The sequence below is a fragment of the Macrobrachium nipponense genome, chromosome 19 (assembly GCF_015104395.2).
Source record: "Macrobrachium nipponense isolate FS-2020 chromosome 19, ASM1510439v2, whole genome shotgun sequence".
Lineage (NCBI taxonomy): Eukaryota > Metazoa > Arthropoda > Malacostraca > Decapoda > Palaemonidae > Macrobrachium > Macrobrachium nipponense.
The window spans coordinates 1,456,743-1,480,169 of NC_061088.1; the positions used below are offsets into that span (position 1 = coordinate 1,456,743).

The following is a 23,427-nucleotide window of genomic DNA, read 5'->3' on the forward strand; positions in this document are numbered from 1 at the left end:
TGCATGTCTTCCTCTTTCCATTGATGTTTTTTTTTTTTTTTAATTGGCCAACCTCAGAGTTAGCTCGGTTTGGGGTGCTGCATATTGTTTATTTTAGCCCGGCTCGTAGGGGTTAAAAGAGCCTCCTCCCAAGGCCGCTGAATTTGCTGATAATATTCAAGACTATGTGAAAAGGAGATAGTTACTTGCTGCGGACTTGAGGATTCATTTAGTGCATAAACAGTACTACTACTGTACCTTTTCTTCTCTCTTTTAGGCAAATACTGTACATACTGCAATGTTTGGGCTGTTTGAAGACCATTAATGTGGTCTGTATGTATGATGGGTTTGTAGAAAAAAATAGATTCTGCAATAAAAAAAATCTCATGTGGAATTTATAGTCTTTAGTCACAAGTTAGTAATGCTTTAAATAGATCATCTTTGTGTTCTCTATTAGTCCTTGTGCATATTTTCTTGTAGAATAATGATTGTTTGCATTGGTTTGATTCCCACTAAAAGTGAATTTTATTATGTCTAAATCAGTGAAGGTTGTTCATAGCAGGAATTTAACTGTTGTATATGAAGGTTTATATATGATTTTTGTTTTACTGAACAGATGTGTAATAGCTTTTCAGTGAATAAAGAGAATAGTACATTGTGACCAAAAACAACTTGGACTCGTCATTAGCCATTATAGTATGTTTGTATAAGTTATTTTTATATAATTCCAAAAGCAGTTCTAGTTGAAAATTTTTTGTATTTTAATTTTGATGTTAATATTTACAAAAATTAATTGGGTTTATTTTTTTCCCACAGTATAAATACCAGTTAAACATCGATGGCACTGTTGCAGCATATCGCTTTCCATACCTTTTAGGGGGAACCAGTGTTGTTCTGAAGCAAGAATCTCCTTATTACGAATTTTTCTACCATGACCTGGAGCCATATGTCCATTATATCCCCTTTAAGAGAGATCTGTCAGATCTTGTTGACAAGGTATATATATATATTCATCACATACTTTAATGCCAGTGTCTGCTTTGATCCAAGAAATTAATATATCAATGACATAGTCAGCAAAGTCCAAGAAATTAAGATGTTAACTGAAACCATATTTATTATATACAGGCAGTCCCCGGGTTACGACAGGGTTCCGTTCTTGAGACATGTCGTAAGCCGAAAATCGTCGTAAGCCAGAACATCATGAAAAATCCTAAGAAAACCTTACTTTTAATGCTTTGGGTGCATTAAAAACTATGTAAACTGCATTCTTATTGCATTATTCATCAAAAAAACTTCAAATATTGATTATTTTGCATTTTTGGTGTCATATTTCATCTGCCAGATCAGTGTTGTAGGCGTCGTAACCCTGGAAATAATTTCTGATGAATATAATTGAAAAGCGCCTTAACGTCGTAAGCCAAGCCCGTCGTAACCCGGGGACTGCCTTATAAGACTTTAAGCCTTTGTGCCAAGGAAGAGGTTACAATAATGGAAAATGTACACTTGATCTTGGAGGTTTATTATTTCTGTTGACATGAAAGTACTACAGTTCTTATACCTTTACAGTTTTCTTGGGAAAATATTTTTTTGTTTCTGTGAACTAGCTATTGAATTCCTAATTCAACTTCATTTATCATGAATGAGGTTTGATATTGTACTGTATATGTATTTTATACATTGATGATGTCCTTTATCTTATTAATAAACTCATATCTTTTGCAGATTAAGTGGGCAATCGAGAATGATGATAAAGCACAAGAAATTGGCCGAAATGGACGTAAATATATGCAGGAGAACCTTATGCCAAAGGATATCTATTGCTATCATGCTGCCCTTTTTGAAGTAAGCATTTATTCAGTTTGATTGTTTCCACTGTCCTGGTATTTTAGAATACAGTGTTTTGTAATTCCTTAGAATGGGATGGCCACTGTTAATATTAACCTATTAAATAAGATAAATTAAACTTTAGATGTTACCAAGGTAATCCAGTGATGTCGTTTGTAGTTATCACATTGACTAATAAGCACAGTACAGTGTCTCACAATGAACAGAATACGTAATGGGTTCCAAAATCTCAGGAAGACCCTAGTAGCTCCTTGTGGCCCCAAGCAGAGTGGTTCCCAGATCTTTTTCTCTTCATTCAGCGGTGCTGAGAGAGATTCCACCTTAGCACAACCTTCTCCACCAACCTCATGTGGAGAGATAGCACTAATTGGTAGGATCTAAATCTCATGTGTGGAGTTTGTCCAGTATCTCTTTCAAGCTAGAGGAGCAGCAACTCAGATGTAAGGCTACTTCAGGAGATCTTTGTCTGCTGTGTAGAGGATGATCTGTCTGCTGTGATTGGTGTCATCAAAGGGATTTCTCAGAGTTTCTGTTCAGTAGATGATGATCTTCTGGGTCTTTCTCAGAACAGAGGAATGCTTTATAATTAGTTTTTCATCTGGAAGATGTGGACATCACTTTGCCCTGGGAATTCTCTATGTGGTTCAAGAGCTTTGAGCATTCTTATTCACGTAGGGAACTCAAACCTCCTACATGACACCTCCTGCTCTGGTACTGAGTAGTCTCACTTGAGCTCCATTTGAGCCCGTGAGTAAGTCGTCTTACAGGGAGCTGACTTTGGAAACATGTTTCCTTCTGACCTTGACTTCCTCAGAAAGAGTTGGAGAGCTCCATGGTCAGGATTATGATGTTAACACACAAGGGGTTGGTGTCAGTAGTTTCCAAATTTGTCCTGGAATTTGTGCCTAAGACCCAAATCCCTTCAGTTCACTGTGACAAATTTGCCTTCTTTTCCATTCCTTCTGGTATATAGTTTGTTATCAGCAACCTGAAGAGTTTTGCTTTGCCCCATCAGAGCTCTGCATTGTTATCTAAAGAATCATCACCTAGAGCCTAGGTGTCTTAAACTTTTGTTAACACGACCCAGACCAAGAAAGAGGTGTCGTACAATACCCTTTCGTTGACTACATGAGGTGATTAAGCAAGCCTACTCCTCATTGTCAAGTTCTATTACCAATACTGTGCATGTAAAAGCACATGACTTCAAAGGAATAGGTTCTTCCTTCAAGTGTACCTCATCCAGTGCCCCTGACAGGACATTTCGTGTCTTGCCGAAGTTGATAGTCTGGAGGAGGGAATGAGTGGCCTAAGAAGATAGTGTGGAGGAGGGAATGAGTGGTTTAAGATGATAGTTTAGGGGAGAGAATTAGTGAGATGACTGGTCTCTTTTAATTTCCCTTTTCTCCTTTCTTCAATATCTATGTGCAGTTTGAAGAATAGACACATACTGTTACAGCACTTTTTACGTTCCATACAACATACAAATCTGCTTCTCAGTAGCTTCAACTCCTCTCTCCAGCATGGGGAGTAAGGGGTGGTGACAAACATGTTTCTTGTGGCTAACGTGGTTTGTTGCCAGAACAGATACATGTACTAGTAGTTCTTTTTTGACTTCCACATCTGCAATGAATCTGGACGTGTTACATTGTATGTAAACCCAGTGGACTGGGTGTTAGAGATCCACCTATATAATATCTCAAAGGCTTAGGTTCTCATTTTTTAGAATTCTCATTTCTAAGAAGAATGATTAGGCATGCTAAACCTCTAGTCGGTTTAGTATTCGCTTACCTCCCTCCAAGTGTGAGTCTGTCCTAATGTTAAGACCAAAGGTTTGTTCCGCCTATGAACAAATGACAAATTTTTTATTATTTTGTATTTTTAATAGCTTACAATCTGAGGTCTTAATATTGACTGCCCAGATCTAGCCACCCCTCTTATGTTTCATCCTGGATTGGAAGAAAGACTACTGCATCACTGGGTTCAAGTGAGGTCGCTGTCTCACTTCCATCTTAACTACATATCAAATCCCAGATGCCACAGATTCCTTGCATTTACAATTTTTTAAATTGTTTTTAACCAGTGTCCCATTTTTTAGCATTATTTTTCATGTTGTATGGGATCTTGTAGATAAATTGGCATCACAGGTAATAGAGAGTTCAGTTCACTTTACTGTACTGTAGCCAGGTCTTTTGGGGCTAGATCTCTTAACTGTTTTAAACAGTCACTTTTTTCTGATGATTTGATACCTAGCATTTTTAATTTTAAGGCTGTCCTATTACTTCAGATATTTAATACTTTAGTTTCTCTGGCATGTCAACATTCTGCACGTCATGTTCCCTCGTATAATTTAATTATACGGTGGTTCCCGAACTTGACCATTCCAAGGACCTCCAGATATGATGAGTCTCAGCCAAGAACCCCAGCCAGTCAAAAGTTATCATTACCATACCTGGATACCCTGTACAACATAGTACATTGAATATTTGCATATTTTCAATTTTTTTGTATTGCTTTAAATTCAATATAAAGTAAAATTGGTGAAAAATGCCAATATATTAAGGTAATTTTTTCATTATCACAAACTCCATAGAGCCTTTTCCTGGACCCCCAGGGGTCCACAGACCTCATTTTAGGAACCACTGATTTAATTGATTCACTAAGCACTGCCCCTCTTCCACCATTCCATTATTTTTTTCTTTTCAACCTCCATTCCTCTATTTTTGTCATTTGCACGTAATTTATCTCACCACAGCTGTTTTGTTTTCCATGTTCACTTTGTTATTCCAAATATTTTGGTATGAAGTAGTTCTGTGAGAGCATAATATTGGGTTTATCAGCTCTGTTTGTAAATTGCTTACTTATTGGTAGTAAAACTAATTAATTTTATATTTAACTTCCCAGGAGTGGAGTAAACGTCTGATTTCCAAGGTAGTTGTGCGGGAAGGCATGGAGCATGTTCCTACCAAAGAAAATGAGAAGCGTTTTGGAGACTGCCGTTGCCACCATCTCAGAAAACACGATGAACTGTGATGAAGTTGTACTGTACATGCAAGTAGCCATTTTTGGAAATGTTACCATATTGAGATGCAATAGTATTTGTTTTGATATAGCAGAAGTATATTGTAGTTTTGTTCTAGAATTTATTAATTTAAACTGTAGTGTAGTTTACTATTAAAATATTCGCTAAGTTTTTTGTAATTATGACAGATGCATGACCTTACCATGAAGGTATGCATACATAGCACAAGCAGTCTTTCTATCCATAAACAAAGTTTTGAGTGCCAATGTCAGTCCCTTATGGCTGTGTTTTTGGTCAGCATTTTTCATCGGTTGATAAATAATGTATCCTAGTACAGTAGTTAAGTGTGAATGAGATGTTTTTCATTACTATAAGATAGTGTCCTTTGCTTTACCCAGGTCAACATAATTTTGTTCATGTGCCTTTAAATTTTCAATGTTGATCACAGTACTGTAATGTTCCTGGTTTTCAGGATATAAGTTAGTATTCAAAATAATCATTTTGCAAAGGCTTACATATATTATGGTGCTCACATTCACGTAACTCCGGCCAATATTTTAAGTACATAGATACAAATTGAGATGCAATAATAATGTAGCATAATCTTTTGATTGATTTTTCTTGATAATATCTCTTTCACCGCTTACATGGATGTTTCTGATCCATTATTATGAAGTACAAACAGACATATAGTTCATTAGTTGATTGTTTTTCAGAACTAGAATGAAGGCACTACGTAAATAGGTGATCAATATTGTTACTGACAATAAAACTTCCAACTAGATGTTTCCCTCATTTTTGAGAGACAAGAAAATTTTTTTAGCTGAAGAACAATTGGTTTTATTTTTTTTTTTCATAGACTTTAAGGTTTCCAATTTAGCTTTGAAAAATTTTTTATTCTTACCCATTTTTGATAAGTTGTTGCCACCATGGGACTGTTTATTTGCCACCTATAATGAATCAAAACCTGCCTCCTCCACTTGAATGGTGATAGTATTTTGGCTCAAGTATAAAAAAATTTTATTCATGAAATAAAATTGACTGTTAAGTAAATAACCGTATGGGCAAAGATCAAATCATTTAGGGTATGCTCTCTAGTTAATTTAAACTACTTAAATGTGTTTTCATGGTGTGGCTTAAGTAATTTAACATTGTGTGCTGTGAATAAAAGTTAGAATTACAGGAACTTGGACATCAGATTCAGGCAGCAGGTTTTGTCTGATCTGGTAGTACATGTATTAACTTTATTTTGTTTACCTTTTATTGCTTAACTCATGTTTATCTGTTGCACACTCCACTTGTGGTTTTGTTCTAAATAGGAATCTCGATACATAATTTATATTTTGCATAGGATTTATCATTGTTAAAATGATATTTGATAGAATAGTTTTTTTTACTTTGTCAATAAAATTGCCTTGACATACTGTTTCAGTCACCAAAGATGCACCTGGGGAAAATTCAGAAGTTCCTGCAAAAATACACTGCTTTCATGTGGCCCTTGTCATGTTTGGAAATAATGTGGAGAGATTTTCATACCCAGTGTTGTAACGGGGAACTTTAGATACTTGTACATAGTATAATATTTAATACTTTAGACTTCTCTGGGATGAGAAAATTTTCAGACAATAACAATACATAGTTTCTTTTGAGTAGCAAAGTGAACATACATAGTAATTTTATTTATGTTTGACAGCATGATGATGAGGAAAGAATATGCTCTCCAATTTTTTATATTTTGTGTGAGGAAAAAACCTAATTAGATCAACATGAAGTCCAGGATTTTATGTTTTACATGTATTTACTTCATTTTGACCGTTATGTCTTTGATTCTTACCTGTTGATTGCAGGCATATTTTATCTGAGTATGGCAACATTGTAGAATGGTCTTTGAAAGTAGTTTTGTGCTTCTTTGTTATATTGTAAAGCAGTTGATTTACATATGCAGTATTTCCCATTATGTATATCAGTTTGAACACCTTATTTCTTTAAGAGATTAACCAATAAGATCTCCTTGTTCACAGCATGAAATTTGCATTATAGATAGAACATAGGAAGCATAGAACTTAGTCCCCCCCCCCCCCCCCCCCCCCCCCTCCCGGCTGTCATATGGGCTATTCCTTGTTTCACATTTTGGATGGTGTCAAAGATTCTTTGCAACAGTCCATAGTGCAAACTCCTTCCCAAACCCTTGCATTTCCATATCACCTTCTGGCCTCTTGCCACCTACTGTGAAATATGTCCAAGTAGTGTCATTTAACGATACAATTATACATTATTCCCATTGCAGTTAATGACTGCCTATGATGATAAGGGTGGTTGCCTGTTATTTATCCTGTCAGCTTATAAATATCCCACCAGTTCCTGACTTAAACTTTAAGTGGTATGTGTGGTCTACCACTATGAAATTCATACATTTTATAATGTGATAGACTTTCATGATTCTGAAGCTTTTTAGAAAGCATATTTATTGTTATGATTAGTAGTGCCTTTCATCACTGATCATTTGGCAAACTTTACCATTTTTTTACAGGTTTTAAGTATGTACATGTAATTAAGGATTTGAAAATATGGGAAGCATTAGAATTTTTATTTACATATTTGAACTCTATAAATTTACACATACAAACCTACATGTAATGTGATGAGAGGTGTGCTCTGTGACGCAGTAAAAAAAAAATGAGTAGGTAGCTGTAATACTTAATATCAGCAGAATGGATGGCTTATCAAAAAATGTACATCTCCTGCAGTTTTATCTGCATTCTCTGAAATTAAGGCTGTCTAATGGGGATAATGCAATGGGAACTTTTATTTTTTTTTTTTTTTTAGTATTCTTTTATAATTAATAGTAAATGTTATGCAAAATTTCACAGAATGCAGAGGGTGCACAATGGAGATATGCAGTTTTTTGTACATATCTTGAATGGCTGCCAAAACTATTTTATTATTAGTGTAAGAAATATTTGTTGTAAGACTAATTAAACTGGTGTCGTATAAACCTAGACTGTAAACCTGGTTTATTCAAATTCTAGTAGGGAAGCAGTTGTGAAAATCCTTCATAAAGAGCACTGCATTAACCAGAGATGGCAACATTTCAACACTGAATGTAATTTACCAACAAAGTCAATCATACATTGAGACCTATAGCACTGTAAATCTAAAAAGACTTTTTAACACTGAAATGGAAACCTGAGTCCTCCATATCATAGTTAAGTAGACCTGTACAATATACAAAATGAAAGCACTATACAAGAAATTAGAAATTATTTCCTATGATATGATACTGTTTCATCACTGATAAGTACAATGTGTGAAAGGTAGTCCTGAAGCTTTTTTGTGTTTTTTCTAATTTAACTATGTTAGTGTGCTGTAACATAATTTCTAATAATGACATATTAACCAAGGCCATACGTGTCAGTATATAAAAGAGTACATATACTTTACATACTTTTATTCTGAAATGATGCTTTGTTTCATACAACTTTTATACAGTATTTAAAATTCATTTCTGGATCTATATTGAAATTAAACATTACTCTGTATATATCACATGGTATAACTTTCAAAAGAGATAGTTTAACAAGCCTAAGCTTTACTTCCTACACAGATACTCCTCTGTTCCTCCAAACAAGATTGCATTTGTAAATCAAATGCAATCAGAAAGACACTCACCAATATAATCCATAACAATGTATTTACAAGTAATTACATTAGGATGACTTCATACATAATTACCCCAACCCCAACACCGACCAGTGCTCACTTTGGCAACCCTCTATGGGAAAAAATTAGACTTTACACAAAATCCCTGTGCACATCACATAGTAGTTTTATTAAAAATTTTACAACCACACAGCCTGAGCACCTAAGGCTCTATGAAGAAGCCTCACATCCTGTCTTACATTCATGACTAGAACAACCTACCCAACAGTCATCTGGACATAAGTGCCTTATTGTCCAGAAATAACACGGGTAAGTTCTTCCCTCTCAGCTCATATTGTTAAAGTATTCCCAAACATTTTACTGGCTGAAACTGTTGCAGAAGCAGTCCAACACATTCAGTGGAGGGTACCAAAATTACCAATCTCATAATTGAAAGTATCCTTTTCCTGTGACTTGACAGAATCATTAAGTTCCACCAATATTAAGACCCCATGGTTTAGTGTTTAATACTGTATTGAATGAAAACTAAGTAAATTTCCATTTTCCAGTTATTTACTGTCTGCATATGAGTATTAATAATCCACTAGTTTAAATTCATGTTCCTAATAGCAAAGCCCAATTTGTCCCGTCTCTGTTGCCACCTTCAGAAACAACTAAGGCCATCAATGTCAAGAAAAAGAAATGTTCCTTACAAAACATAATCCAGTCTAACCATCACCAAATTCTAGGTAAAAATAGTATATAAATGTATTACAGAAACATCTATAAAGCTGTAAAGAAAAAAATTCTTCAGCTGCTATACTGATATACATTGCACATTCTGATTATAAATCAAAATTTTTCATAATGATATTTGTATATATTTACGTACTGTATATCTTATGGTTATCAGATTCTATTGAATATACTGAAAAAAGAAACAATAGATGAATCACTCAATGCTCACTAAGTGGTTTTCTATTGTTATGAGGCACAAGTCATACAGATCCCGTGAGGTCCATTTCACACGCAAGTCAAGCACTGAACATTTTATAGTCAATTTCTCACTTATAAGTACGATACTGCGCACAACACATGGCAGTTTATGAGAGTTTTGCGTACATGTCGTCAATTTGTGGAGTGAAATACCTTTTCAGCTGTGGCCGCTTAGACTTCAAGGTAGGGGTCAAGAGTCCATTTTGGACACTGAAGAGATCTGGATGAAGATAAATATCCTTAACCTGAAAGGCAAAATTGAATTGTATCAATATAAGGGATTAGCATCAAATAAATCTAAACAGAGGAAGCTATAACCAAAATGATGTACAGTAGGGTCTCGATAATCGCGGGGGATAGGGCCCAGAACCTCCTGTGATAAGTAAATACCCGTGTTATCCTGGTACCCTCCCTCAAAAATTGCTTTAAACTGCCTACTTAATAATTAACCCACCCAAGACCACTATTCCAATGTTTATAACTGCCTACTTGTTTGCTTTATGCCTCCTTTGTTTGTGTGTATGTTTAAGTTATATGTCTATAATGTCACAAATCTTTTATAAATTTTCATATCTTCAATTTCGCCTTCATCAGATCAGCAAACAAAAGTATATTACCTAACGATTCCTTTCTATTTTCATGATTTGGCTGCTGCACCAAACTAAAAGTACATAGTATATTTATTTTGTGAATGAACATATTTATGATAAAAAAAAAAACATGATTTACTGTAATGATTACAGCACCCGACTATAATATTAATGTATAAACAGCAAAATACAGCAATAAAAACCTATTTTTGTCTTTTGTTTACGTTTAGAATCAGATGATGGACGTTTATTACCGAAAGAATTATTTTGGAAAATATAGTTGCTAAAAGAAACTAATTTATTAATGGAATTATTGTTATTTTTAACTTTGTACATAATAGTTAATGATATTATAATATAGTAATTCATATTTCAGAGAGAGAGAGAGAGAGAGAGAGAGAGAGAAGAGAGAGAGAGAGAGAGAGAGAGAGAGAGAAAGTGTAACTTGACTAGCTTGAGAGAGCAGCTTAGGACGAGAGTAACTTGACTAGCTTAGCTCGAGAATAATATAATGAAATTTGTATTTTAAATATTTTTATGGTGATAAGAAATGAAACATCGATAGTGATAAGATATTCTCTTGTATACTGTTATAATATGTGATAATCATTGAGTCAACTATGAAAGTTGTATTGAAGCACAGTTTCGTAAATCACAAAGAATAAAAATATGGCAACACGTGTACCTACAAATTTTGGGGACCATCTTGTTCTTTTATTATGATAATAATTAATCAGTATTATAGTTTTTTCTGTAAGAGAGAGAGAGAGAGAGAGAGAGATTGCTATTTACATTCATAGTATTTGAAAATTTGTAAATAAGTTTATCCTAAAAATGCATTTAGTCATGAAAAGAAGATGAAAACACAGTAATTAGTGAATCTTGCTCTATGATAAAATTCACGATTTCGTTAATTTTCCGGGATATACGTGGTATTTGGGCTCCACAAAAAAGTAAGTAAAGTGATTTATGACAAAGTTTAGAGGATACCTATGTGAAAATACATAGGTAGTTTGAAGAACGGTATAACCACTATCACATTGTGTAAAAATATTATGTGCGAACGAGACTAGGTTTAGTGACATCACGGTGGTCATACGTATTTTTTTTTTTGTGAATGAATATACATTTATGATAAAAAATAGTTACTGTACTGCTTACAGTACCATACTGTAATATTAATGTAATCACATCAAAATAAAGTAATCAGTGCATACTGTAAACTTGTAAAGTGTATTTTAGTCTTGAAAAATGCATTCCCCAAGGAATTATTCCTTGAAGAGGCTTTTTATTATGAAGATATACCAATAATATATAAGATATGCGTTTTATTATAAATATATGACTAATATATAAGGTAAGAATGGTTTATTACGTTTATGCTTCGTCGCCGATCGCAAACAATACGATAATCTGACAATTATTGTTTGTATGACTGCAGTATTCAGAGAAGTTGACTAGGTTTATTACGTTTATGCTTAGTCGCCGATCGCAAACAATACGATAATCTGACAATTATCGTTTGTATGACTGCAGTATTCAGAGAAGTTGACTACGTTATACCAAAACAATAATGAAGTTCTAATTGAAAATTAATGTTTTCCTAAATGTTATTACTACTGTAATTACACTACTACTATTAACATTTCTTAAAGGTTAAGAATGACAAAGGTTGCTGTGAAGTGTAACTCAATGTTTACATTTCTGCTGTCCACTCAACTACAAGTTGTTGTCAATGATGTGGAATTATTCCATGAATAGGCTATATATTATGAAGCTATGCCAATAACATATAAAGTGAGAATGGTATTATTACCTTTATTGTCAGTTAATATAATAATGTGATCTGTTCATGCATTTGCTGGTTATCGGAACCAGATGAGGCTAAGCCTACCATGGAGAAGCCTGCGATGCTGTGATTCACACCAGGATATAGACTGAGAAGTGGTCCAAGGAAAAACCTGTGATTAAGTGAATCCGTGATTGCTGATCTGCGACTAAGCGAGGCCCCACTGTACTATCAATTTGGTTGTTGCAATAATTTTTTTAAATCGATTCTAACGAAGAAGTGTTTGTCTAAGTAGGATCATTTTTCTGTGGAAAACCAAGAACTGTTCAATCTTTGTCCCAGTCTTGGTTTTATGCTTAAATCACATATTCCATTCCTGTACAATATTGCAAAAGGGACTTTTCATAAATCACACTTTTCCTGCTTTGCATAAATTGAAAGTATCACATTTTTCATGCTTTGCATAAATTTAAAGCATACCTGGAAAAAGAGAAAAATATTGAATATGTAATTTCAAACTTACCTGTTCAAAAGATTTTAAGCCAGCTGCTTTACCAAGGTTTGTGATATCATCCATAATAAGCTGTTTTACATGAGGGTTAGCACAGAGGACTGATAATGTTCCTGGGATCTCCTGCTCCTTCGCCCATTCCTTGACAGCTTCGACGTCTGGCACAATGATGGCTACTACACAGGACTGGAAAAGATATTACAGTATGAAAAGGACTGTTTTTATGCACAAGAGTATGACATACATATCTATAATGAATTTATGGATGGATGGATTATGGAATTTAGGGCATAGCCCAAGCGCTGGGACCTATAAGATCATTCAGCGCTGAAATGAAAGTATGGCTAGTTATAATGAATTTGTGGTTTACTTACATATCTATAATGAATTCATATGGTTAACTACACTGAAATACATAACCAGAAGTGCATGAAATTATCATTTAAAGCCCCGTCCACACGGCAAACTGAGTTCAATGTGACGTCAGAAGCGGGGAAAGTCTGAACTTTTCCCGCTGTATCTGCACTTGACATCACATCAAACAAAGCTCGTCCATGTTGATGGGGCTTTAGTCCCAATTGTACTGAAAGACCAAGAAAAATTCTGAGCCTTGTATTTCATAAATTCCATAGTCAATACAAGAGCCTTTACTGACCTTCAAACTTTCACCATGGACAAATACTTGAGCAACATATGTCGATCTGACATATATATTTTCCACTTTTTCTGGAGCAATATACTCTCCTTGTGACAACTTGAAGATATGCTTTTTACGATCAATGATTTTTAAAGCTCCAGTCTGAAAATAAATATATAAAATTAAACAAACTGACTACAGAAGTATGGAAGGTAAAGTTTCATCCTCCCCCCATTCAATCAACTGTTTTTCATAACTGTAATTTACTAAATAAAGTAATACACAGTTGTATAATGTCACTTCTAACTAAAAAAAAAAAAAATAAAACTAAGAGACAATATTAGTTTTAAAATTATTTCTTAAATGAGACTAGTATTCAACAATCCCAAACCAGGTATCCTATGACTGAGTTTTAATAATATAATTCTTAAAACATCTACCAAAGTAATTTGTGCCCAAACCTGTATGAGTCAGTTTTTTATATATGGGTACTGTGTACATTTATTCTGGCCCTGAAATTGAGGTTATATTCATGAGTTCCATTTGTTTCCTCACCCAAAGTTAAAGCTTAATATAAATGAATTCAGAACTTACCCTCACCAAAAGTTAAAGCTTAATATAAATAAATTCAGAACTTACAGGGAGCCACTGTCCTATGTCTCCTGTGTGCAGCCAACCTCCAGCATCTACAGTTTCTCTAGTCTTATCAGGATCTTTAAAGTATCCTTTGAAAACATTTGAGCCTTTTATGCAAACTTCACCCTGACCTGAGGAAAATCAGAAGTTTCTTCAGACATTTTGAAAGTCATGTACACCAGTTTATCAGTAAAATAAACATTTTAATAATTATTTTGCAAATATAAATATCATAAAAATCTAGAACTGAAAAGTGAAGCATTTCTAGCACGACTTAACAGTGCTTACCCTGTGCAGCATAATAACCCATTTCTGGAACATCAACGAGTTTTATAGCATTGCAAGCAATAGGTGGTCCTACATGGTCAGGTCTGTAGTCACCCTGAATGGTAAGTGTGGCAGGAGCTCCGCATTCTGTCTGTCCGTATCCTTCAACAATCTGAAAAATAAAAACAAAATAACAAAACACTGCAATAATGAACTTAATATCCACCTGTTTATATTTACACAATTGAAACTGGAAGCTTGTAATTAACTACTGTGTATGTGACAGTAGTACACACCAGATACATTGGAGAAATGTTATAATGTACTGAGTAAAGGGACATTTAATTTCTACATTAAACTTTCTTTATAAAATGAAAAGAAGAGAGTATTTATGGTTGATGATAATATACGTACTCTCATTTACCCAATTTGTACTGCAACTGGACTTTTTACTTAGAACTCTGTTTGGCCTAGGGTACTGAGTTTGAAATGTGCTATTTTTGAGTAAATACAAAAAGAAATGTTATATTTAGAATATTAGAAAATTAAGTCAATTTTATATTTAGAATATCAGTCCAACTGGTACATAGGTCTTCTGAAAAAGAAACCTTGGAGGAAACTATCTTTGCAGACAATGTAGAAAACATCTAGAAATATCACTAAATCATGATGATTTTATAAGGTGGTCAGTCACCAAGTTTTAAATATCCAAATTTAAAGTTCAATTACCATCGCTTACCTTACTGCACAAGTACTGTATAAAGCATAATATAAATAAAAAGGCCTCTTCACATAATGTAAAATAAAGTTTCCTAGAAGACTATGAAAGGATCACAGGTGATGCTAATACTCACAACACATCCTAAAGCAGCTCTCATGAAAGTGAGGACATTTCCTGCTAGAGGTGCTGAGCCCACAACCAATAATCTTAGTCTGCCACCCATTCCATCCTGCACTTTCTTGAATACTAACTTGTCCCAAATCGTGTTTCTTCTTACGATACCCCTGAAAGGATATGATTATGTTATTAGTACAGACTGGTTCAAAGTAAAAACTTCACAGAACTTCCTACAATGCAATCATGTTTTGATTAAAATTAACATTTAATGATTCAATAACCTTTCTATCACTTCCTTAGGTTGGTGCTTGTACCACTTACTACTGCAAGGTAGCTGATGTTTCTTTCCCAGTCTCCAGTAAAGGGCTTTAGCTACTGAATCATGCCTCATTTTGAACTGATTCTGTGCAAGTGCTGGACAATTGTTTGCTATGTGGTTTATGGTCTCATTTTTCATATTGAATTTCCTGCATATGGTTGAGATGTTATTTCCATCTAACATTCTTTGAACATATCTGGTTCTTAGGGCATTATCTTGTGCTGCTGTTAGCACCAGTTCTTTAGTCTGTCTCATGTACTGTGCATTGGTTTGTACTATCTGTGTATTGGTTTGTTGTGCCATTCCTCCATTCTGTTGGTCATTCTTCTGTCTCTGTATATTTCTGGGTCTTCATCTAATTTTATCAGTCCTTCTTCCCATACACTCCTGAGCCATGCATTTTCACTGGTTTTTCAGATATTCCTCCAGTGCTCAGCTCTCAATGTTGATGCAGTCCTCTATGCTTAGTAGTCCTCTTCCTTCTTCCTTTTGTGTTATGCATCTTTCTGTATTTGCTCTTGGGTGTAATGCTTTGTGGATTGTCATGTGTTTCCTAGTTTTCTGGTCTATGCTGCAAAATTCAACCTTCGTTCACACCACTACCCCTGCACTGTATCTGATTGCTGGTACTGCCCATGTGTTTATGGCTTTCATCATATTTCTGGCATTGAGTTTTGACTTTAGTATCATCTTAAGTTTCTGCATGTATTCTTTATTCTTTCCTGACCATGTCCTGCATCTCTTGGTTTTATATCCTCTCCTACTATTCCCCGGTATTTGTATCCTGTCTCATCTATGTATTTGATGCTATTCCCATCTGTTAGCTTTATCCCTTCAGTCCTTATCACTTTGTCTTTTTGTATGCTGACCGAGGCACATCTTTATTATTACTATTATTGTTATTATTATGAATAACAAGCTAGAATCCTGGTTGGAAAGCCAGAATGCTTTAAGCCCCCAAGGGCTCCGAAAGGGGAAACAGACGAGTGAAGAAAAAGAAATACAGAAGTAAGGAATAAACTATGTAAAAAAAATAATGCATAAAACCAAATTTGATAAACTACAAAATAAGCCTCATGTGGGCCTGTTCAAAAAAAAATAAAATGCATTTGCACCTAACTGACTATTAAAATATTTACGAAGCAGGTTTTGTGATCACATACTGTGCTTTAACACAACTGAATCAAGATATTTTGACTAACATGACAAAAATTAAGAAAATAAGTAAATACGTACCAGCTACACATAACAATGCCTTTTAACTAAAAGTGCACTACAATTGATATGCCATATATTATAATATATGGCATATCATAAATTACAGTTATACTTTGAACTTATGATGGAACTTCAATTCTTTGGCCAAAAGATTTATGAAAAAGCTGGTTAAAATATGTAAAATTTCCTCATGTCTACTAGCTTTTCCCATGATACTGAGGTAATATTTAAAATTTGTACAGAAGCATTTCCCAAAATAGAGGGTAATATTTAAAATTTGTGCAGTAACTTTCCCCATAATACTGGAGTAATATGTTTAAAATGTGTACAGAAGTATTTACCCAACACCTCATGGATACAGTACACTGCTGTACGTATAACAGCCTGTACACTTTTTTCTTAAAATGTTGAGACGGACATACAAGTATAATGTACAGTACACTGAAAGGTTTGAGGGAAGTAGAAAAAAAATGCATCTACTGAAATACAATAAACTGTAGCCAGCACCTTCTTTTAAAAAAATAGTGTAGTGTACATAAACCTTATTAATGGAAAACAAATGTTATGAGATTTATCACACAACAATATATCTCATAAGATGTGAGCAAGTTGTAAATTCAACTATACTAAACTGAATATGAATAACAATCAATAACATACCTTTCTAAATCTGCTCTTTTGCTTGAAAGGGCCATTTTCAACATTAACTTCTTTACTGCTGAGCCATTCACTGCAGAGGTCACTTTGTCGTAAACGCGATTTAAGAGACGTGGGACGGACGGTGTAATGGTTGGCCTCAAGACCTTATAGTCGTCTACTAAATTACGTATGTCACCACTAAAGAACCCTACAGCACCACCAGCTATATAAACTGACACCTCACAACATCTCTCCAGCATGTGTGCCAGTGGCAAGAACGACAACATTACATCACTCTAAAAGGAAAGATATTGCAAAACCATGAATATTTAACTAATACACTTCGAAATAAACACAGACATTAATCCTCAAATAATAATCATATCACCCATTTAATCTAAAGAATGTGAAGACTAGTAATAAATTACAGTACCTTGTGTGGTTTGTGTTCAGCAAGTTGTAAGAGAGTGGCAGAAACGTCAGCAACTATATTTTCGTGAGTAAGCATTACTCCCTTTGGATTACCAGTAGTTCCTGATGTGTAACAGATGGTGCTCAAGTCTTCTGGTTGGGGAGGCTGAAAGGAAAGTAGAGTACATGCTAAGAACATTCAAATTTAACTTTTATAAAACTTTTTCATTTTAACCATTTTGATATATTATACAAAATTAGGTAATATCTGGTGCAAGATAATAATGAAATCAGTCATTTATATTAGTATGCGACAAGAATCTAATAGAATAGCAATTATTTCCCCACATATCCGGCTCCAATGCCATGTTTTTTTTTATTCAAGTGAATTAAAGTACTGCAACCATGGCTGGTCCTTTTGACTTGGTGACTTGGTTACCTACACTATAATCGATTAATAATATATTGATTATTATAGCAAAGTTAAGTTAAACTATGAATACCAAATTTAGTTATCTTTGATTCTATGACGTTGTTACTATACTGACATGTATCTTTAGATACCTAGTACATTATCATATACTACAATTAACAAACAAGAGTAAGAAAGTAGAAGGCTTTGGATATTATAACCTTTAATAATATAACTACAAATTGCAATATATCTGCATGACCAAATAAGATATCTAGATATAACACACATCCTTTTGAAATAAGTACAAACAGTGTAAGGATTCTGAATTGTTTGGTTTCTTAATGTAAAACAAACAAAACCTACAAACAATCATCCTGAAAGTTATACAATTTGTGATGGATAGAGGCCTTGTGGTAAGCCTTCTCTCCTATTCTGCACTCATTTGTAGCTTCTACCATTGTAAGATCTACCGCAAAAGGCTTAGACATGATTGTTGATCGGCACTAACATTAACTGGATCTCAGATTTCTCTATACACTTTGAACCCATAAACATTCCGAGGATCAAAGGCAACTAACAAAATTACAAGTCTTAGGATCCAAAGAGGATTAATTAACTCCCATTAAAACATCATTTAAATATGAAATACATACCAACTCAGGAATATCACTTGCTGCCCCAAGAGATTCAATTTCCTCAAAGAATTTTATTGTAATGCCAAGTGATCTTGCTCTCTCTGCTGTTTCTGGGGTAACATCCCTAATGGCTATAAGCAACTTAAGACACTTCGGAGGAGATTGCAATAATTGACTCATCTTTCGATCATCTTGGCAAACCACTGTTGTGATAGAAGCTGTGGAAAAGGTTGGAACGATTAATAGGTCATAGCTTACATTTTTACAGCAAAAATTATTTACAAAATTCAGATAGAGTGAAGTAATATAGACTTTTCCCTTACTTTACCTTATTAGTTCTACTACCTAAAATCCTGCTAAAAAGAATTGTTACCAACCTTGTGTTATGATGAAATTGCAGGCTTCTGGTCCTAGAGTGTCGTATAAGGGAACAATAACCATTGACTGACAATACAATCCTTGTTCTGTCAGTATCCATTCTGGGCAATTCTGAGAGTAGATTCCAACAAAAGTCTCAGGGCCTGGTTGAAGTCCTGACGCTACAAGCCCAGCTCCGAAATTCTTGGCTCTCAAGAGTGCTTCATTATAATGTAGCCATGTGTATGGTTTCCCTGGTCCCTCACGAGATCCTAGGCAAGGACCATTATCTGAAATCAAATTGCAATATTTAATAATGAACCATAGTACATTTTACGTGAAGCAACACAATTTTAATCCAACAAAGACTTCATAAGTCTAATAACCATAATGTAAGGCGCATCTCATACAAGAATTTTCGCTTCTAGGGCAACAGAAACTGCAAGATGGAAGTTTTGCAGAAATGATGATTGTAACTCCTCTAATTAATTTGTACATCTCGGCATCTGATTCCTGAACTAAACACGTCTCAGCATCTGATTCTAAGTCTTTCATACTTTTAACTTTTCCAATAATCAGAGCATACAGAATACATTTTGCAATGAAGGGCATGAAAACTACCAATATGACATACTGAAGAGTATGCTGTAAAAGTACCAATTACAGCATAATGTCTTGCAATAAGAGAGTACGTATAAGTAATCCCTCAATTATCCGCATTAATAGAGTCAAGGCTCTGCCAGATAATGACAAAACATGGGTATGGCAAGCAAAAATCTGCTTGCATGCAAGGGCAACTCTGTACCCTTCCTCATCTTACCTTGTCAGTACTACGTAGCTATAAACACTAAATATGCTTATAAACAACAAACATCACACTTCATAACCTTTCTCACCTTCCCTTGTCAACAGCCTACCTAGTACCACAAAACCATAATCACTATAAATATTTATGTAAAATACCATTAGGTATATAGGTACCTTATTTTCCCATACTTGTAACAAAATAAAACCTGTGTTCAAGGGCAATTCCATTCCATTCCTCACCTTGCCTTGTCAACACCGCAAAGCTGTAACCTAAACACTAAATATGCTTAGTGTTAACAACAACCACCATCACATTTTAAATTAAAAACTTCATGCAAAAGGAAATGATTTACCTTATACTTGCATATTTGTAACATAGTTAATAGATAAAGGGTAACTTGCGATGGGTCTACCTTCGAACGGTAGCTTAGTCCATTGCCTCCAATGTTTAGTGTTACCTGGGTGGGTCTGAGCATGGCGTTCCAAGAGGTAGGGAAGTCAAGGTCTAGTAGTTCGATCAGGGCATAGGCTTCTAAGGAGTGGAGTGGATGCAGAGTAGGGAGGCAGGGTAAGTGTGAGAAATCTTAACCTTTCCTAGAATGCTGTGTCCTGCCCTAACCTAACTTAGGGAGCAGTGCCCTCACCTGGCCTGGGGTTGTTCGCCCCCTCTGGACACCAAATAGCAATGACCGTTCCCCTACTCCGCACACCTACTACCCACTTTTTACTCTGTCACCTATCCTACCTGTGTGCGCTACACTTCATGCTTACAAAGCCCGAAAGTTTTAAAAACTTATTAGGAGGTTTACTTGTCCTCCTAGTAGGTGTACTTTCCCCTCCTCCTCCACCAGCTCGAATGATACACCATCTTCCTCTATACTGAAGCCCAGAGGGTCAGGGTCATCCAAGAGGGGCAGCGACACGCCAGATTCCTCACTGAAGGAACCCTCCATATCGACGAAGGTATCAGAATATGTACACGGCTGCTGTTCCAAGTTGAAGGGCTGAGTTACAGAAGAAGTGGATGGCGATGGACTTGGATGCACAGGGGTAGCTATTGGGGTTTGAAGAGGCTGTTGAGGCCTGAGGGCACTGTGACGACTGACGATACAAAAGATGATTCTGCTTAGCAATGAAAACCCTTCGATGCTGTTACCTCCTCAGCCGCATCCAAAGATTCGTCTTGAGTTTTCTTGCTCGGGACGTTAAAGTCCACAACCTTACGCACGTCTGCACACTTCATGGCAGCAACTTTCAACTTAAGAAGGCGTAGTACCTATGTTAACACCAGCAACCCTTTGTTGTCGAAACCACATCGAGGTAGGCTGATCAATGTCTGCATAATGGCCTTAAAGGCTTAATTCCTGGCTGTCATCTTGCAGAATTCCGCTGCACACTTCCTCAGATTGTCCTTGGAAACCTTAATACAATGCAGAGTTGACACCGGCATTAGGCAAAGGCGTACTCCTCCATTAGGTATGAGTGACTGGGTCCAACCTTACTCCATCCTCTCAACAATTTCTAATTTTTGTTGAAGGGTCAACACCTTCCTCACCCTCTTAGGATGAGGTGGGATCATACACAATCCACAAAGCACTTGCAATGATGCAGGCACCGCAAAAGAATTCACGTGCTCAGCATATGGCATCGCATTGAAATCACTCCAATTAGTAGTTCAAGCAAAACCGCTCTACTGCCAGTGCCAAGGAGGTTGGCTGATGCTTTAGTTGACAGAAACTTCTTGCCTCTACCATATGACCTAAACTGATGACGTATCCATATCAGCCAATAAAAAAATATCTCTAAAAAACATACATTTCACGACGTTACTTCACGTCAAGATTTTGGAGCCAATAGCAATCGCAAAAGCTAATTTTTCGGTGGCAGGAAGTAATCACTTCACAGGAAAAAGAAAGTTACGCTAATTTATGGTGTCCGCTAAGAAAGTCAGAGGGAAACGTCATAATTTTGTCTAAGAAATCAGGTAATCCAACAAAAATTTTCCATTCACAATGAATTAAAGTACCGTAAAGCAGCACGTACTGTCGATACCTGAAGAAGCCACTTACGACAATGAATGCCAAGTACAGACTAATCGAGAGAGAGAGAGAGAGAGAGAGAGAGAGAGAGTACTCACTTGACTCCTTCACGCCTCTCCGAAAGATATCGTAGAGCGTGCGCGTGTCCTCGTAGAGAAATCTCATGAATTTTCCCTCGCGGGCTTCCTTCGTCAGTCTGGAGACCCGGATGATCTCTGACCCCTGAGGAAAGAAGAGAAACAATTTATTATTATTATTATTATTATTGGAGAAGCAAATCCAGTTATTTATGGATACGAACCCATAAATCCACAATTATTTAAGGGTGCGAACCCATAAATCCACAATTATTTAAGGGTACGAACCAATAAATCCACAATTATTTAAGGGTACGAACCCATAAATCCACAGTCATTTATGGGTACGAACTCATAAATCCACAGTTATTCATTTATGGATACAAACCCATAAATAACTATGGATTTGTTTCTACATTTCAAGACTCATACTACTATGAGGCATAATTAAATTTCCAAAGAACATTGAAAGATGTACTGCTGACGTACTACTGCAATGCATTGTTACCTTAATGCAATTCTTGTATTTTAATCGTTCACTTACATTTTCATTTATTCACGCCTTTATTCATTGCTAATATATCTGTTTTAATACTAGCTGATCTCTTTTTATTGTATTTCCCATCACATTCTGCTGCTGTTTTCGAAAGAAAACCACATACTTAGGAACATTGAATTTCAAGTCGATGGCTCCTTTGGTGGGCTTGTTCCAAATGAATAGGCCCCATCTTCTGTATATAATAATAATAATAATAATAATAATAATAATAATAATAATAATAATAATAATAATAATATTCTAAGAGGTCCACAATACTAAAAATGTTGCGAGTTCGTGTATAATTTAAAAACCCTTTACAAAGCTTTCGAACCCTTCCCTGGGTTCATCTTCAGTCCAAATGAACAATTAGACACACCATTTACAGAGGTGAATTTAAAAACAAATAAACATGTGGTATGCCTAATTGTTCATTTGGACTGAAGATGAAACCCAGGGAAGGGTTCGAAAGCTTTGTAAAGGGTTTTTAAATTATATACGAACTAGCAACATTTTTATTATTGTGGGCCTCTTAGAACATTATATATACTCTCGCGAAAGAGTTTTTCCCAACTAAATAATAATAATAATAATAATAATAATAATAATAATATCAACACAAGAGGTCATAAACAGAAAGAACGAATAGATGACAAAGGTATACGTGTATTACAGCGGGAAAGCTGGTTCAAGGTCATCTGAAGTCCATAATAAGAAAAATGGAAAACTCTATATAAGATGAATTCGGGTTAAAACGCAACTGTTATCAATAACATCAATAAAATTGCCCTAAAAATGGGATGACTTCCAAAATATTATCTTCATTATCATTTGCTCACAACACTTCCACTATAAAATGTCAAGTGAAAAGAACGAGGAAGATGATAGGTGTAAAATTAAATATATCCAAGGGAAAATAACTGCAAGTAGGTTTACATTCATCAAACAAAATCATACAAGTTGTTGATAGCCAGTAATCGCCATTCATTCTTGGTAAGACTTCAGAGACGCTTCTGTCGACCTTCAATAGTGCACGACATACGCACGCACTTAATTAAACACATGCGTCTCATGTAATAGCACAACGTGATCAATATAGTCTTGGTGAGGCAACAAATAGTGGTGGAACTAAATCAGTTTCTTGAATTACAAATAAATCAAGTCAACAGAGAGGCCATGTTGGCAAGATTTTACACAGAGGAAAAAATAAAACAAATGAAGGA

The 23,427-nt window shown here is 35.3% G+C and overlaps 2 protein-coding genes across 5 annotated transcripts in view; one reads left to right on the forward strand and one right to left on the reverse strand.

Moving 5' to 3' along the window:
* LOC135213541 (protein O-glucosyltransferase 2-like) overlaps positions 1 to 9,276 on the forward strand; it is a 61,352-nt gene extending 52,076 nt beyond the window's left edge. For both annotated transcript variants that reach the window (XM_064247479.1, XM_064247490.1), the window contains exons 7-9: positions 796 to 975; positions 1,705 to 1,824; positions 4,729 to 9,276. In XM_064247479.1, the coding sequence (XP_064103549.1) occupies positions 796 to 975; positions 1,705 to 1,824; positions 4,729 to 4,857 (429 nt within the window). In that variant the 3' untranslated portion in view covers positions 4,858 to 9,276. The remainder of the gene's footprint in view (positions 1 to 795; positions 976 to 1,704; positions 1,825 to 4,728) is intronic.
* Positions 7,419 to 23,427, reverse strand: part of LOC135213525 (long-chain-fatty-acid--CoA ligase 1-like) — a 137,827-nt gene continuing 121,818 nt past the window's right edge. For all 3 annotated transcript variants that reach the window (XM_064247456.1, XM_064247446.1, XM_064247466.1), the window contains 11 exons: positions 21,688 to 21,811; positions 18,764 to 19,033; positions 18,405 to 18,604; positions 17,359 to 17,502; positions 16,947 to 17,221; positions 14,766 to 14,916; positions 13,933 to 14,083; positions 13,648 to 13,775; positions 13,027 to 13,170; positions 12,384 to 12,557; positions 7,419 to 9,726 (listed from right to left, as the gene is read on the reverse strand). In XM_064247456.1, the coding sequence (XP_064103526.1) occupies positions 9,589 to 9,726; positions 12,384 to 12,557; positions 13,027 to 13,170; positions 13,648 to 13,775; positions 13,933 to 14,083; positions 14,766 to 14,916; positions 16,947 to 17,221; positions 17,359 to 17,502; positions 18,405 to 18,604; positions 18,764 to 19,033; positions 21,688 to 21,811 (1,899 nt within the window). In that variant the 3' untranslated portion in view covers positions 7,419 to 9,588. The remainder of the gene's footprint in view (positions 9,727 to 12,383; positions 12,558 to 13,026; positions 13,171 to 13,647; positions 13,776 to 13,932; positions 14,084 to 14,765; positions 14,917 to 16,946; positions 17,222 to 17,358; positions 17,503 to 18,404; positions 18,605 to 18,763; positions 19,034 to 21,687; positions 21,812 to 23,427) is intronic.